The sequence below is a fragment of the Carettochelys insculpta genome, chromosome 3 (genome assembly GCF_033958435.1).
Source record: "Carettochelys insculpta isolate YL-2023 chromosome 3, ASM3395843v1, whole genome shotgun sequence".
Classification (NCBI taxonomy): Eukaryota; Metazoa; Chordata; order Testudines; family Carettochelyidae; genus Carettochelys; species Carettochelys insculpta.
The window spans coordinates 95,581,535-95,599,066 of record NC_134139.1 but is presented as its reverse complement, the minus strand read 5'-3'; the positions used below and the strand labels follow the sequence as shown (position 1 = coordinate 95,599,066).

The 17,532-nt window shown below is 45.6% G+C and overlaps 1 protein-coding gene across 1 annotated transcript; it reads right to left on the bottom strand.

Moving 5' to 3' along the window:
- Positions 1-1,036: 1,036 nt before the first annotated feature.
- ZC3H12D (zinc finger CCCH-type containing 12D) lies at positions 1,037-15,027 on the bottom strand. The gene is made up of 6 exons (XM_074988709.1): positions 14,448-15,027; positions 13,902-14,324; positions 8,398-8,537; positions 6,669-6,903; positions 4,343-4,449; positions 1,037-3,712 (listed from the first exon to the last, which is right to left on the bottom strand). Exons 2-6 carry the CDS (start codon positions 14,201-14,203, stop codon positions 2,598-2,600), a joined length of 1,899 nt encoding a protein of 632 aa, XP_074844810.1. The 5' UTR covers positions 14,204-14,324; positions 14,448-15,027; the 3' UTR covers positions 1,037-2,597.
- Positions 15,028-17,532: the final 2,505 nt, after the last annotated feature.

Here is a 17,532-nt window from a genome sequence, read left to right as displayed (position 1 = left end):
TGGTCCGCTTTCACGTTGTGGACACCTGGCAAATATGAAACTTTGAGCGTTATGTTGTTCGCAATGCACCAATTCCACAGTCGGACCACCTCTGAGCATAGTGTACGAGATCTGGCCCCGCCCTGATGATTGATATAGAACATTGTGGAGGTGTTGTTGCTATTGACTCCGACTACTTTGCCCCATAGGTATTTTCAAAAGTGCCTGCATGCATTGAACACTGCTCTGCGTTCCAATATGTTTATGTGCATTGCCATCTCTGTGGGGGACCATTGCCCCTGTGTCACTTTGCTGTGTATGTGCGCTCCCCATCCTATATGGGACACGTCCGTCAGGAGAAAAACCACAATTTGCGGTTGGTGGAATGGCACCCCTAGTAGTAAGTGCTTGGGGTCTGCCCACCTTGCCAGCGACTTTCGCACCTCTGTTGTGGGCAATACCACTTTGTTGATGGTATGAATCATTGGCCTGTAAAGGCTCGCCAGCCAGTGCTGTAGGCCTCACATATGTAGCCTGGCATTCTGCACCACAAACGTGGTGGCCGCCGTGTGCCCCAGGAGCTGTAGGCAGGTTAGGATTGGCACTGTGTGGCTGTACGTTATCACCTGCACCAGGGATTTGATGGTGCGAAAATGGCCATCGGGCAGACACACTCGACGTAGTAGAGTCTAGGTGTGGCCCCTATGAATTCTATGTTTGGTGTGGGCTCCATCGCTGATTTTTGGAAATTGATGACTAGGCCTAGTGATAGGAAGGTCCTTGTAGTGATGTGTATCATGCGCAGGACATCTGCCCTTGAGACCCCTTTCAGGAGGCAGTCGTCTAGATAGGCAGTTGGAATCAACACACAAGTTTTTGAAAAGCACAACTTGGTGAATAATTGACACCTGCTGAGCTGCTAAGGATTTGGGAAGGTTTGGGACTTTGAGGCTTCTGCCCCATTTTTCTCTGGCAACACAAATGCATTTGGAAATAGCAAGGCTGCAGCTAAACACCATGCTCAAAATATGTATCGTATAAGGGGTAGCAGAAACTACAAAATAGTCATTTATTTCAAACTTTGGTGCTGTATGGATGGAACCAAATTCGATATAAGTTAACGTGAAATAAGTTACACAGTATGATGCACAACACTAGCAGCAGTAGGGGTGGAGAGGTCTCATTTGGTAACATTGCACATCTTTATAAAGAGGCTGAGCATTGTGCAGGGTGAGAGGCCATGAAAAGGTCAAGTTGGCTGTGCCATTCACACAAATGGTATGTGGTAGTGTAATAGTGTTACAGCATAGGCTTGTTTGCGCTCTCAGAAAACCCACTACGGCTAAATAGCAATAAATCAAGGGCTCTGACAAGCTGCTGGACTGCAGTGATTGTGCTGCATGATCAGAAACTAATGCTGTCAAGCTGCACTAGCTCTTTTGTGCAGATGGTAAGTGTGGTTTTCAGAGTGAATGCAGGGCTGGCCGATATTACTCTGGAAGCAAACACTCCCAAAAAAGCACCACTAGGTAAAAAGATGTAAAAAATATTTATTTCTAAAGCACAAGGGCAGCTATATAATTAAAAAAAAAAACATTTAATGTGTTACAATATCAGTGTGTCATAGCAACCTACTTAGACTTTGGAAATTTTTCAAAAAGGCTCCCAAAAAAGATCAACGTTGAGATTTTATGTTTTGTAACCTAATGACACATTGCACAGACTAGCAGCTTTACAGCTTACCAAAAATCAACCCTGTCCCAAAGGAACAGTTTAAATGTTTGCATCATAAATCAGCTGTACAATGATCATGTTATGGAACCATAGCAGATAAGGTCAGTTTAAGTCAGTTACGTTTGTTTTTCATTAAGAAAACAGCGCCTTCTCTTCTCATTATTAACATCTTTGTGTTTGTCCAGAAAGAAAGAAATTCAGAAGAGTTCAGGCTTTAAATCAAAGATAAATTCACTAAATGGAGTTGAACTGTACGTAAGTGCTGAACATGTTTTATCATCAGCTGTCTCTCTCTCTCTCCACTGTGGTCTATAGGAACCTGCTATTATTTCTTAGCAAACAAAATAGATTTTTTTTAAGAGACACCTACTTTAGCTTATGAAATATAAAATGGGCCCAATCTTGCTCCCACACCAGGGAGTGTGTGTTAAGAATTCTGTGAGGACAGGATCAGGCCCAATGACTGTAATTATAAAAGCAAATGTGCAATGTTGGAAAGCCAACATTCTCTTATATAGGGGACAGCAGACTGACAAGGGGTGGGAGGGAAGAAAGGTCACATTAAAAATGTAACCAGGGTGTGTGACTCAGGTGAATGAAGATCAAAGGCAGCTCTCCTACAATGAGAAGTCTATTGAAGGCTCACAGAGCACGTGAGCTTTCTGAAATAACTTCTTAAGCCAAGCTTTTAAAACCCACCTAATGCGTAATGTGGTGCATCTCAGCCTTTGGGTGCCCAGCTCACCTGCAGCAGGACTAAGCAGTTGCCTTTTCCAAAGTGCACAGGACAGGCTATTGCATTCTGAGGCCTTAGTGGGACAAAGCTGGAAACAATCTTGGCCTCTTGCTCTCTGGCTGCACCTGGCAGGCTCTTGCTTTTATTTTTATCTTTGGCCATTGCAGTGAAGGGACTCTTCACTGCTTTGTAAGTGTCTGTGTCTTTGAATGAGTACAATTAAACTAGCCATATCCTTGAGCTCAGGGTACAAGAACATAACTTGATCCACTTCATCATAGGGGAAGATGGAACAGAGCATATTTCGGATGTGCATGCGTGTGCCAGCAAGGGACTCTGGAGCATGATTTGGGGCGAGATACTCGCTGTGAGAAGTGGATGGGTAGCTGAAAGAGCTGGGCCCTTTGCTGGGGTCTGACAAAAATGGCTGAATAGGAGGCTGATTCCGCATATGCTTTTGGCCTTGGACATCTTCCTGATAGGGAACTAGGCTGATCAGAGGAGATGGGAAAGTGTGTGTTTCTTGCTGTTGAGCCCTCAGACCATGTTTGGGCTGAGATCTGTCCACAACGAAGGGGATACTCTGACTCTGCACTGCTGACATTTGCATGTTACAACAGTGCTGGGACCTAGAGTGAGCGTGGGGCCTACAAGGATAAGGTGGCAGCAGCACCCTCTCTTGCAGCTCACACTGTTGCAAGCAAATGCAGTCCAAACTGTGGTTGAGGTCAGAAACACGTGGAGTGTGTCTAAGATTACAGCAGTGATAGGGACTGTCCATTGCCTGCACTCTTTCAGAGATGGCTGCTGGCTTATTTGCACTGTCTATCTTGTCCCTGAGGGATAATGCAGACAGCTGCTTTTCCACAAGACTCTGATCTCTCCCTAAGTTTTGCTGCAATATTTTTTTTCCAGGTTCCAGTTTACACAGGTGCCTGGCTCCCCAGGCTCTTGCCAAGTGCTCCATGTAGTATCTTTCCTCTTGTGTGGAATGGAACCCATCCATTGCACAGCTCTGAGTGGAGCTGCTGCTCTGGCCTGCTGCACAGCTGGATTGCTGCAGCCTTTCCACGCAAGCCCCAGGGGCTGAGTTCTCTCCTTGGGTTCCAGTCAGGGAGGTCTTCAACTTCCCTTCCTCTGTCCCCGAGCTTTGAGAGGAGGCCTTTGTTTTGGCTCGGAGCTCATCAGCAACTGACAGCTGAGCTTGATACAGTCGTTCTGGGTGGTAAAATTTGCACTTGCTGCCATATGTGCATTTTTTGCCTGAAAGAAAACATTGAGGGCTGTGAGGCAGAAATGGGGCATTTACATATCAGACAGATACTAAGTTATTTTAGATGCTTAAAGATACCTCTCCCCACAGTATATGAGTACTTCATAGTCTTTAATGTATTTATCCACAACACAGCTGTGAGGTAAGGAGGTGCTATTTGCCATTGCTAAGGGATACTACAGGCACCAACTTTCCTCGGGGGGCTTGATGTCTGCTCTGTCCCAGGCTCCACCCCTTCCCCACAGTGCACCCCCCCCCAGCCCCAGCACGCAGCAGGAGCTGGGAGAGAGAAGTGGAGTCGCTGGGGGGTGAGAGGTGCTGGGGTTGTGGGAGAAACTGATCGGGGGGCTGCTGAGCATCTGCTATTTTTTTCCCCCCCATGAGTGTTCCAGCTCTGTAGTACCCAGAGTTGACACCTATGAAGGCTACAACATAGTCAGAGAGGCCAGGGATGTGACATGCTGTGACTTTACCAGACCTCTATGACCTCGCTCCGTGAGGCGGGGGGGGTGCTATGTGACTTCAGCCTGCAGCTTTGGCCAGAGATGGGGCTGTGCCCATCCCTCGTAGCTGCAGCAGGAAGACAGGCAGGCAGCACTGTTTGGAGTTAGAGAACCTACCATAAGGACAGGCCTGCCATTTAGTGAGAGGAAGCACTGGCTTTTTGCTGAGGAAACTGTTAAGAGTAGGGCCGTGACGGCCTAGTGGGTCATCAGGCGGCATAAACCTGAAAAACAACCAGAGCAGAAGTCACTCAATAGCCACCTCCTCGAGCACGTCTGTACATCACTTAACATCTACTGCACAGTCTGAACTGGGCACAACCAGGAGCAAAATAGATTATAGCAGAAAAGCCTTGTAACAGCTACACCGGCCATCCAAAAGGGAGGGGAGACCCTCCCCTGCCAAAAAAAACCCCAACATCCACTTACATCTGAGACCTCTGAGTTACAACCACAGTCTGGCTGGTAGGGAACTAATGCTTTTTAGCCGACCAGTCCTACAGCTCCAGTACTGCCAGTCTGTAGCGCACCTCCCCTCCTGCCAGGGTTTGGGCTCAGTGCTGGACTCTGCAGCAGCAGAGACAGGGCCTGGGTATTATGCTGGCCAGTCAGTGGGTTTGACTTTGCAGCGTTAGGCCCTGGATGATATTTTTGAAACAAACTGGCATTGAATGTCTGCCTAAACCCCTGTATTTGCCTGGGTGCATGTAGGTGTTCGTAACACAGGGCTCCGCATTTGGCCCCCTCACCTCTCTACAGGAGTTGGCTGACTCAAATCTACCAGTTTAATCAGAGTGAGGCCTAATGGCTCAATGCTCTGCCAATACCTCATCTCCCCTCGCAAAGCACATGCAACATAGCTAAGAGCTAGCACTAGGTTCCTGTTGAATACCTGGCCTAGCAAACTCTGCATGCAGTGATATGGTGGTACGTTTAGTCCTAGAAGCATGGCCTGCTGGAGTACTAATTCCCCTACCCTGTCCTCTGAATGGGATACATCAGGAAGAGCATCAACAGCAACACTAAGTAGCACTTTTTAGCCATAAGTAATTTTCAATACCCCTGTGAGGAATGAGCTGGCTGGTGAAACAAAGGTAGTGAATCTAACAGACTAGTTTAGGCCCCAGAAGTTGTCAGAGAGGGGTTTAGAAAGCAAAGGCGCTCCTGTCTGCTCATACTTGGATCTGACTAGCTCAGACCTCTCTCAACAAATGCTGATTAGCCAGTGCTCCTTTCTGGTCTTCTGGTGGCCATGGCTAAGTGTTTGGGGGTGCGGGGAGGGAGATGGATTTAATTCCCAATCTGCCTGTGTATAATGGAACCAGCAGCTGAGACCAAGGCTGAGGTTTAGACAGTCTCCTACAACTAAGGGCTGTCTTCATACAGACTTCTGCAAATGTACCTAGCAAAAATAGCTAGACTGTTGTTGGTTTTTGCATCACAGTTGTGAAAATGTTCTGACAGCCTTAAGAATGGGAAAGAACGACAAAGGAAAAGGAGAAGTATTATAAATGTTTGACACAAATAAATAACAAGGGGAGTAACCTTGCTACGTGAACAAGTAGGCGATACGAAGCAATCAACCACCATCCTATGGGATTCATTGCTAAGTAGGTTAGTGCAGGTTGGGTGGCTGATTTGCTGCAGGCAAAAATCTATTGAGTGCACCACGTCTTAGGCCATCACTGGGAATGAAAACTTGTTCTCAGTGCATATTATCCAGCTACATAAAGGCCTGGACTAGTTGAGTAACAAACTTTTCAGAGACAGAGAAAGACACACACAACTGGGAATGAGCCACACACTACTCAGGTCTGCAGTCATCACAGACATCATATGAATTTCAGGAGCGTCCTCCACCAGCAACAGTGACAGGATCAGTTATGTGGGAGATCAAGATCTAACTGCAGAGCCCTGGCTCCTCTCTGCTTCAACTAGAAGGATGATTACCAAAGCAGAGAAGTTACAAACGAAGAGAAAAGAATTAGTCCCAGAGGGAGGGACAGATTTAACTCAACCCTATCCCACTAGGTATATTAGACATACCTCCAAGCAGCCAAATGCATCCCCATTCACAGACATCAATTGCATTGTGTATCTGACCAAAATAACCGTTAGTGCTGTGTAATGGAGATGCAGGCCTACTTTCATCTCAGCTTGCCTGCTCTGCACTTGCAGGGGCCAGGCGCTACATGGGTCCTAGGACATCTCTTAGTCAATCTGATATAAACAAGTGCCTCAAGGAGCTACACCAGACCTTTGAGGCAAAGGATGAGAAAGAATAAACTAAAGACAGGACCCCCAACCCCCACCGAACTCTTAAAAATACACTTTCTCCCTCTGACATGAAATAAAGTTGCACTTATGGCTGGATTCAATTTGGCCTGTAGAATTCAGGTATGTGAACCAAAGGAAAGAAAGCATAAAGACAAGTGTCCCCTACTTGTCGCTGACAAAGGAGTACATGAGTAGCCGCTGCTCAATGAACCACTTCCACTCAGGATTCTCATTCTGGAGATCGCGGTAGTTGTCATTGGAAACAATCACCCCATCTTTCTCACGGGCCACTTTAATTATGTAGCGGTCGTCGTAGCAGACTACCCGCCTGCCTTTCACCTTGCGGGATGGCGTGTACACAAGAATGGTTTGCTTTGCAAGCTCGTCAAGAATATGCTGATCTGAATACAAACAAACACAAGAGGGAGGAAAATTCATTATCAGGAGGTATCAAGCATATGTTGGAGTCCTTTAACAGTCTAAAACCACCTTAAAAATATGGGCCTAAAGTTAGGTACCTAAATACAGATTCAGGGAACTACATAAATGGTGCTTTTTCATAAGCAGGAACTGATGAGCAGTCAGCGATCTTATAAATTAGGCAACTTACATAGATGTTTAACTATGATCTCTGGAGACTAGCCTCAGATATTGATTTTTTTTTTTTTTTTTAAATTTTGGGCTGAGAAACAACAACTCCTGTTTACCGCAGTGGGAGCAAAAGGTGCTCTCAAAATCAGCCTGGGGGGGGCGGGGGGGGTGTAGCCACTTTACATATATGAATTCACATATCTGAGATTGGGTACTATGTTACTAAATTACAGTAAACTCTCTCATATCTGGCAGCCCTGGGCACCTAAAGGTTGCTGGATATTCAAATGATCTGGCTAATAGAGAGGTATACCTAGCAATGCATAACACTAAAGAACAACAAGATTAGATAAAACAAAAATGTATGCAGAGTACTTTACCAACAATAGTAGTATTGTACACTGTAAACTTATGCTGTATTTGTGTGTACTTTCACTGTACTGTACTTATGAAAAACAACTAACATTTACTTACGGTTAAAATGCCAGTTGTTTGAGGGAATGATACAATGCCCGATATGAAAGAGTTTACTGTATAAAGAGGAAATGCATGTGTGGTCCAAAAATCAGTTCTTAACAGATTATGGCCTGCCTGGCTTATTTTCAGTTATTCCTGCTGTTGCTGCAGTAAACATTAGCTCTAGGCACACACAAGCAGTTCACCTGTGACAAAAAATTTATTTCTTGTCTCTTTCTTCCAAGTGACTTATTCCTCTTATTCCTTATTTAGAAGCAGCAGCACAATAATGAGCTCAGGGTTCCTGCTGATTTATATTCATATACTCATATCTTCTCTCCTTCTCACTCCCCCCACCCCACACAGATCTAGGCTTAGTTGACAGGCTTTCTATATTAAACACAGTAAGTGCCTATACAGAGACTGACAGAACAGGAAATGGTTGTGGATTGGGTGTCAGTTGTGTGTTGTGTGTACCTCCTGTTAGAGAAACGTCACTCTCCAGGAACAGCTGACAGGTCTACCATACGTAATGCTGCGACGAGCTAACAGATTCATTTAGCTCAGCTGGCCGAGGTCTGTGCTTTTGAAGTAAAAGATTCTGATTTCTGTCGCACATGCTGTAAAGACAGCAGCAGTATATATGTGGCCATGGGTTCGTCAATGAAATGCGCTGAAACGTGTGCCTTGCTGTCTGCTTTTACTGTGCTGCTTTCTCTGCTGGAACAAATTGCATCAAATTCTTCAGCTCCCTGATATTTACCCTTTTCAAGATATGCTAGAGGAGCAGTGCTGCTTACAGTTAATTTGGAACATATTTCAGATAAGTCTTGGAATGCCTTGTCTACCTGTAATGGGGCTATCAAACCGTGGTGGTTCCTTTCTCCACAATGGGACAAAGACCTTGATGTCTTTGTGGCCTCTCTCCCTGAACCAGTCCACTGCAAGCTGAATTCCCCGGCATGAGAACACTTCTTTGTTCCCATGGCTGCAAGCAGAAAAGAGAAAGGGAAATAGGATAAGATTCAGGAAGAGACTCTGAGATACTCATGCAGCTCTCAAAAGCTGAATTAGTTATACAAAACAATCCTCAGCCCCAGCACCTCTTAATGATAGCTGAGGAAGCTACCTTTACGTATTGAGCAGTGAGCTCAAGATGGACAACTGCAGGTACTGCTTCCAACAGAACAAGTGTGTTTTTTGTTGTGGTGTTTTTAGTTTGTACCACAACTGGGATGTTTTCAAGGACAACTAAACTTCAAGGTCATATATAAGTGGGGCGATACCCTTCCATTTCCTCCAGCCCCCACGTTGACTGCCTCAGACTCCACAGAGATACATATAGTTTAGACTCACTTGAGCCCACCTTACACTGCACTGGAGTCCCCTTTTGGGCTAGCCCGGTGGCCTGAACAAAAAGTGCTCACTGAAGGATCTGAATGTGGAGCAATGCTGCAGGAAACACGGGAAGTGGCAATTTTCTCTTCAGAAATAAAACTTGTTCGGCCCTAGTCTTACTAAGATGGCAGCCAAGATGGCTGCAGGACACTCTCCTCCTGCTGACAGAGAAGCAGGAGTCAACCTGGGGTGTGGAGAACACATTATTGGCCATCCCCATCCCAGCAGAGCGCCTGTGTAGGTTCTTTCTACCAGTGACACACCCAGAGGCAGAACCACAATGTGGGTATGGGGAAATATGAGATCCTGTGCCTGAGGCCACCTTAATCTGGCCCAATTGTTGGACTTTTGCCTGTCCAGACCAGAGGCAAGGGGAAAACCTAGGATTTGTATTGTAGCAAACCCAGTTATAGAACTCGGGATGACTAAAATTCAGCATCACTCAGGATGCCCTAGAGAAATAATATCTGAGAAAGCCCCCAAGAGCCTATATTCTTGTTCAATTTCTTTAGTGTGCCCCATAAAGTACTAATTGTTGTTATGGCTTGTCTAAATTTCACTACAAACAGGACCTTTCAGACAAGGGGTGGAGAAGGAGGAGATACATGGAGGAAGGTAATTTCCTTGCTCTAAAGCATCTCTGCACAAGGAAATAAATGTAATTGGTTTCATATATAGTAATAATCAAACCAAGATTGAACCATACTGCACTGTCCTGAAATGGAAAAATATACCCACGCCCACACTATCTACACAGGCTTCATTTTTGTACTTTGAACTCTCTATATCAAATCTCCACAATCATACTGGTGTTTTCAATTTTGCAGCACGCACGCGTGCGCACACACACTCTCTCTCTCTCTCTTTCTCTCTCTCTAATTTGTCTACATCTGCCTTCATCTATAGTGAGAAAACAGATAAGTTAGAAACCTTTATACAATTACTTTCCTGGACAGAGTATGTTTAGCATGCAAACCAACAAAGGCATTGGAAAGTATTTTATGGCTAATCTTAATAAGTCCAGTAGCAAAATGCTTATCCTAAAATGATAAAATGAATTGTTACGGAATGGAATGTAGGGGAGCCAGCTAGCTGCCTTTAAATGAGCTTTAGCTTCATGCTTCTAATATCAGGAATTATAAACAAAGTTTTGTAAACCAGGAGCCTGCCTCTCCCTTCACATAATCATGGTGTAGCCAGGTAACGCCAATGATTTTTTACAATAGGGCACTGTGGATTTTAGACCCTATGAGCTTGTGTTTGGCACAGCGAGTATTGTAATAATATTTAGCTCCCTCTATAAAGTGCTTGAGGCTGTGTGTGTGAAAGGCTCAAAGGATTTGTACTGGATAAGCATTCACAAAAGTGAAATATGAAGAGAAATAAGACAATCAAAAGTCAGAGCTAGAATGCTTCCCTTCACGTGGCAGCTTGCATATTGCCAGACACACCTGTAAGGACTAAATGACTTTTTTCATTCTTGTAGTTCGCAGCTGGTGGGATTCTGGCACTTCCCTTTTCAAAAGAATAGGCATATTTTTGGTCTAACAGCCCTGCCTGCTATCAGGGTTCTCTTCTCCACTGGGGTAATCACACTTCCATAATGCAGCCTCTTCCCAGTTATTTCCACATACTAGGAGTCTCCTGCATCTTCTCTCCCACGAGCCTCATAGTTCTTACAGTAGGGAGTCCTGAGTATTTTTTTCCTGTATTGAAAGGAGCAGCCATTCTGCTTGATTCTGGGGCAATCATAAAATACAGGTGCTCCTGTGCTACAGTAAGATGAAGAAAGCCTTCAACATCCATTACACTTCACCCAGACCTCAAATGTTAAAATCCGTTTACCTACAATACAAAGGAGCTCTGACCAAAGGAAAGCCACTCCTGCCAGCTCTCCCCTTGTTCAATGTGAAATCACATTCTTGGGAGGACAGTGTTTTCAGTTATACCAACTAATTTTTACTCTTATCACAAACTTCCTGGTGATATCCCTAAAGTCAGAGAATGATGGAGGCTTGGGAGGAACTGTAGAGTTTTGGCCTTGTCATGGAGACAATTAAAACATAAGCAGGAAGAAATAAATGAACAGACATGCAGAAGGGGAGATTGAAAACAACTTACAGTTCCTTGATATGCAAAGTTTATGGATGCCAAGGCCAGATGACAGCCCCTGTAATAACCCAGTAGCCTGATCTACTGTATCTCGTTGTCTTGCTGTAATTCTTTCCTCTACCAAAATATACTGGAGACTTCCTTTGAAATGTTTGAAGTAAGAATGGCTTCATTTGGGGTCTAATAGTGTAAAAGCTCAAAGCAGCAGAGACATGGCAGCCAAAACCATCTACTGCACTTACAGCATAGCACCATCTAGTTTTAAACACTCTCTGGTAACTTCTGGAGTATGAGATTACACGCACAACAGACCGTGGAGAGCTCTGAATTATGGAGCTGCAGTCTCCTTCCATCACAGCATCCTGCAAAGAAGAATGGTCTGGTGGTTTGCTATAGGGGGCGGGACCTACGCACATCTCTGTTGTAATTCCAGCTGTGACAGTGACTCCTTGTGTGACCTTCAACAAGCCAGTTAACCATTGTGTGGATACTAATACGTACTTAGCTACCCTGGAGAGTGCTTGGGTGGATGCAGTAGTTAATACTGGCTAGGGACTCGAAACAAAAAATTCTAAGTATTGCCAACAGGGATGAAATTCAAGCAGATTGTGAATTCACTGAAACCTTTGATGACTGCATTCCAATCCCTAAATCAAGATTTGTTTTATGAAAGATGCAGTATCTGGATAAAATAGAATAAAAATAAGCTCCTTGGTGTTTAGCCCAGAACAGGGTGATAAACCCCCAGGCTACAATTCAACCTCTTTCCTTTTCCAAAGCTCTTTGGGACATCATTACAAACAGCATTTTCCTCCTCATTAGTACTGCTGTGGAGCCATGTGTCAGTATTAAAGCCCTATCCTTGCGTCCAAATTTTCCACGAACTGCACCACAAGATACTACCCCTGGTCGAGGGCATACTCAAGTTACAGCTGCAGGGCAAGATAGTTGCTCAACAGGGGAGGGACAGCTTGTTGGCAGTCCCCATTTGCCCTGAAAACCTTCAGGCACCTGCAAGGGCGTTCTCTGTGTGGAGTCTGAGATAAATGGAAACTCAGCATCAATGAAAATCCTGCAGGAGGAGTAGTATCTGGCAAAGGCGGGGGCAGTTCAGGGATTCTGTGCTGATCACCAAGGCCTGGTGAAGTAAGGAAGGAACCAAGTTCTAGGCTGAGTGGGAGAAAACACAAGAGGGTAAAAAAAATTCCCATTTGGGGCAGGACAGCCAGATCTGAAGCCAAAGGATGTGCTGCTCCTTCCCTATTTGCCTTGGGGCTAGGTCCTCCAGGCTTGTAACAAGCCTTCTTCCTGCAGCCTCTGGGAAGGGTTGTTCCCACCATTCTGCTTGCAGGATAAATCATTGGTGCATCTCCCTCCAGTCAGAAGAAGAAATTACAAGGCAGGACCCTCTTTCCTTCTCCATGGGACAAGCTCCCTGGATAGGTTTTCTCCTTTCTCACTCTTGTTTTGACCCTGGTATTCGGCATAATGGACGGTTTGGATAGGAGAGGCAGGCCCCACAGAGAATGGGTAGACGATATAGGAGACTGGTGCAGAGCTAGTCCACAGAAACTAAGCCAGTCTGCACTGGACAAGGAAAGATGGAAGGAAATAGTGAGGGAGGCACTGGACACCAATGGGCGCGGAGCCCATCGTTATTGATGATGATCACTTGTTTCCCCGTGATCAGGCTTACGTATGGAACACCCCCACCCCCAAACACCTGGAGCGAGGAGGCTGAATGGGAAACCTTTTTGTCTCTCTCCCATCACCCCACACCATTAATGTGCAAGGACATGGGGGGGTTGGCTGAACTGGAATAACTGACAGTAAGTGTGCGTGTGTTTGGAATGTGATTGCTGCTGGGCTTGATCGCTTGCATAAAAATTGAAACATTTGGATGTTTGTCCAGAACTAACTCTGAATCTCTGGAGTTTCCTCACAAGCTTTACACAAGTGTATAACATGACATGTATTTGTGCAATGGGGAGTGGGTTGTCCTGTGTGCTCCTGTGCTTTTTTGCTATAGTAATGAGGGAGTTGGTATATTTTTAAAAATTCTGTTTCTCATCTGAGAAGTAGAGCACAAACTACTTAAAAGGAGGAAACAAAATTCTTTCAATATGACAGTCACAGCTGAGATGATAAACACTTGGAAAAGGTAGCATAGTCCATGTTCCTCCATCGACAAATCAAAACCAAAATCAAAACGCACGGGCCAGAGATGTTTTGGAGTTGTGTGTGCAAAACCAAAATGTCAGTGATTGAGGTTTTGACAAAAACCAAAGCTTCCCATTTTAACTGCTCACTGCTTCTTCAGTCAGTTGGACTGTTCCTTCTCTTTCATGAGTCATGGTCACCCGATTCACAAATCCAGACAAAATACCCAGAAAGGTACAGGAACAAATTAACTGAAATACTATTCTGCTCCTCATCTGTACTTACACAACTGAATCAGAATTTTAAAAACGAAGTACATGATTACAATAAACACTAAATTCTGGCTTGTCCTGCTTGCCTCATCATTTTGATTTAGATTTCTTGATTAGGTGAGGGTAGAAGGAGCATGATCTCACTTAGGAACTAAAAGTGAAGAGCAGCCTGCTGAAACCTTAATAGTCAGGAGGTTAAGAGTTAGTTTCAACATAGGGGTCAGAGGTGATTGTTTTAAAATGAGTACCTGATACTGAGAGAAAGCGGGTCTATGATATAAGCTACAACACCATGAACAAATATGAGACACATCACCCACCAAGGAGAGCGCAATTTCAGGCTGGATTAAAACGTAAAGTTACTAAGAAACTTAAATCCTTTTTAGGTATCAGAATGGAAAGGCACATACCTCATAGCAACGTTGCTGCCATCGATCACAATAGGTCGCAAGTGACTGGAAGGATCGCTTGCTTCCTCGCCAGGGTCTTTGGACACTGCCAGACTGCTACATGACCCACGGGGGACAAGTCTGGGGAGAGGATGCTGAGGCTGCCTCTCCGGAACAGCTGGCCTGCTACCGACTCGAATCAACTCTTTCAGCACATCGTCTTCCAGGGCCCCTTGGCCCAGATTCTTCAGCACTTCACAGATGTCCTGTTTGCCATACCCCAGCTTGCAGAAAAACTCAATCTTGCCCAGGTGTGCGTCCATCTGTGCAGCAGATAGGCCCTTTGGGCATGCAGGATGGGAACCTGCCAGGGCCAGTCTCAGCAGGCTTCTTGGTCTTCTACTTGATGTTTTTGTTTGCGTGACTGCCTTGAGCTGGCATCAGCTTTAGAGAGGGAAAAGATTTTAAATAATACAGTTAAATGTGGTAGCCAAGGAACCGCTGCCCCGCTCCCCAAACCCTCCCATTCAAGTACACAGTGATACTTGTACAAGAAGCAGGTCTTACTAGGTCCAGTCTGGCTTAAGAGTGCCCCAGGTGGTCCTCAAACACAACTAATGTTCTGCTGTTCCACTCTCATTACAAAAGTCACCTCTGCAGAACCTCCAGTTTTTGTCAGCTTCATGGGGGGAGTGGCTGAAGATAGGCATCGCATCACTCCACGTGTGAGAGATGTGTGCGTACGTACATGCAGACACACATGCTTGCTCTCCAACCTCACCTCACAGGAAATAACTTCACATACAGCATAACTGGGGATTTTCAGTTTGCTCAGTGTGGTTAATGAACGACCGATAACATCTCTGATTTCAATGGAGTGAGCTCAGATGTCATAGCAACTCAACAAATATGGCAAGCTTCAGCTAGTGGCAAGAGGGAATGTGTTATTTGCAGCCTTACTTGGAACTCTGAAAACAATGTCTTTGCACTCATGAAAAATTCTGAGCTTGTGAAATCTTGTGATCCGTGGAAATCACTCAGACGTTTTGCTGATGCACGACTTGACCCTGTTGTTTTTCGAGTCCTAGCTTTTCTTTTAGGGAGCTTTAACTTGAACAAAAATAGTTTGCTTTTACAAAGGTGTAGCAGTTTGAGCCTACACCTATTTAAGCAATTTTAATTTCTACTGGATTCATTGTTGAGAAGCTGTGGTGACAGGGGCAATGAGTATGCCTGAATGTAAGCTAGGCTAACATAACCTTCTCTGGTCTTCATTCGGAATACTGACCTGGGTCTTACCACTGGTATTCTTCTGAAAGCCTCTGGCCCCTGCAGCTGCACGAAGAAAGTACTAGTGTACATTGGCTGTTGGCATTTTAACCAGGCCCAAGCTCTGCAAGAACGAAGGCTGACATTTTCTTCCTGAGAAGCTGAGGTAGTTTGCAACAGGAAGCATCCCCAGGATCCAAAGCAGATGTTATTTAACTCAGAGCTTCAATTAATAAGGGTTCACCTGTACAACTATCTTCAAAGAAACATCTTCTACAGACGCAGGATAGGACTTTGCATAGAATTCTGTTAGAGAGTAAAGGTCACTCTAACCTAGTGCTACTGTATTTCTAATAATGTCCTGTGTTAGCAAGATTTTTGGAGCTGGGATAATCCTTCTTCTCAGTATTTCTACACCACCTGGCACAATGGGGCCTAGCCCATCCCTCGGGCTCCTTGATGCTACGGCAAACCTGAAATTTGACAAAGGAGTGAAAGATACTCACAGTCTTCTTTCTGAAGACGCTGACCAAGTAACAAAGTTTATTCATCTCCCAACAGTGGCCAGTACTGATCTTTTCAGACATTTCCAAAACTTTCTTGGTGAATTTGCCATTTAAAATGTGGTCACTAGACAGACGAATGACCAATAGGCCCAACTAGGTAAGTAGGGAGAGGAAAAAAGGTAACCACTTCTAGGATGCTGAGCAATACTGTGTTGTTGTTTCCTTGTATGCCCCAGCTGCTGCACCTCATCCTAGATGCACATTGTAAACTGTGGCAGGAACCAACCATTTTGTTCTGTGTTTATACAGCACCTAGCACTGTGGAGGGTCCCAGTTCATGCCTAGTGCTCCTGTGTGCACTGATACTATCAGTAATTATAGAAGAGTAGTGCCCCGCAGGGAGCACACATGTGCATCCCACCCTCACACTTGGTGGTTCCATCCACACCAGATTCAGTTTCCTAAGTTTGCTGCAGCCTCTACATTAAGAAACCAAGTTCCTTATCCCAGGTTGTGGAGACTGATGCTTTTAAATCTGAGATATTGGTTTCAATCCAGCAGCCACTCCACCCAGGGCACCACAATTCAGGCGGCCTCCATGAGGATCGGGACTGTTGTGGCTCTCTAGAACTTGGACTGAGCTTTCCTGATCAGGCAATATTTGTAACACGTATGTACTGTTGCTCTGGGCTCTGCCTAGTGGCCAAGCCCAGACAGCAGTTTTGGCGTCTGCTACCAACTGTGAGCTGTGCAAGCTGGATCTTTAAGCTCAGGCACAAAAGGAAAGGCTCAGGCTTTTAGATCCTAAGTTCCTGGTTTCAAGCCCCAGCAGATTGTACTTTGGTCTGAGAAAGCAGAGCACAGAAACCGCATTACTGAATAGACAGTCTTTCCCCTCCACACACACACTCTCTCTCTCTTTCAAAGAGTAGCTGGAGTTAGTGGGCCGAGGGCAACATTAAAGGTGAAGAAATACATTTCAGAGGGAACTCACACTAATGTCCTCACTGAGCTAATCTGTACAGCCACTGGCTTCTCCAGACTCATTTCTGCAACACCACCACTTGCTAACAATGCACGGGCAAGTGGTCAATGCATGGAGACGTAAAACAGACGATGGGCTGGAACCTCGGGCTGGGTAAAGAGAGTAGCTTCCCTGAAGCCAACGAGCCACCACAATTCACACACGCCAGCCCCAGAGTCACCTGGTCTCTTTGCAGGATCAGAAGACCTAGCAGGTGGCTACTTGTGCCAGAGCAGCGAATGGAGCGCTGCATGGCTTGGAAGATCCCTGCTTCTAGAACCGTGTTCAGTAAAAGATATGACTTCCTCCATCTTGTGGGCCAGATCCTCTGTTGTGCAGCTGTCTTGAGCCACACTGTTGACAGATTAAAGCCCTAGAGCATGGTTTCCCAAACTGGGCGGGGGGGTGGGGTGGTGAGAAGAAATTCCGGGGGGGTGATGAAAGGCAGCCCCCCCCCCGAATCACTCGCCCCACCAGAAGAAAAAGCCACCCCTTGCTTCCGGCTTTCAGCCCCTGCCATTTCACATGGACGACCCGAGGCAGCCACTATAAAAAAACAGGCAGCTGGCAAAGGTCAGTGTGGAGCCAGCTGCCTTGTACAAAAGTGAGAGAGTGCGGGTTGTGGGGGAGGAGGAGGATGGGGTTAGATGAGGGGCTGGCGGTACCTGGCTTTGTGGGGGTGGGGTGTGTGTGTGTGTGCGGTGGCTCAGGAAGGTGGCTCACAGGTGGCTGGCCTGCGGTGAAAAAGAGGGACGAGGTTTCTCAAAACTGAACAGGGAGGGCGTGATGCTGAAAAGTTTGGGAAACACTGCCTAGAGCCAGAATAACTGGGGTATAGCCTTGATACGAGGGG

What these genes read in the sequence shown, in the direction of transcription:
- ZC3H12D (XM_074988709.1), bottom strand. Translation starts at nt 14,203, where the DNA reads ATGGACGCACACCTGGGCAAGATTGAGTTTTTCTGCAAGCTGGGGTAT. An exon ending in GTTTGATAGCCCCATTACAG is followed by an intron (nt 6,904 to 8,397) that starts GTAGACAAGGCA and finishes GTTTGTATTCAG; the next exon opens with ATCAGCATATTCTTGACGAG. An exon ending in TACTCCTTTGTCAGCGACAA is followed by an intron (nt 4,450 to 6,668) that starts GTAGGGGACACT and finishes GTTGTTTTTCAG; the next exon opens with GTTTATGCCGCCTGATGACC.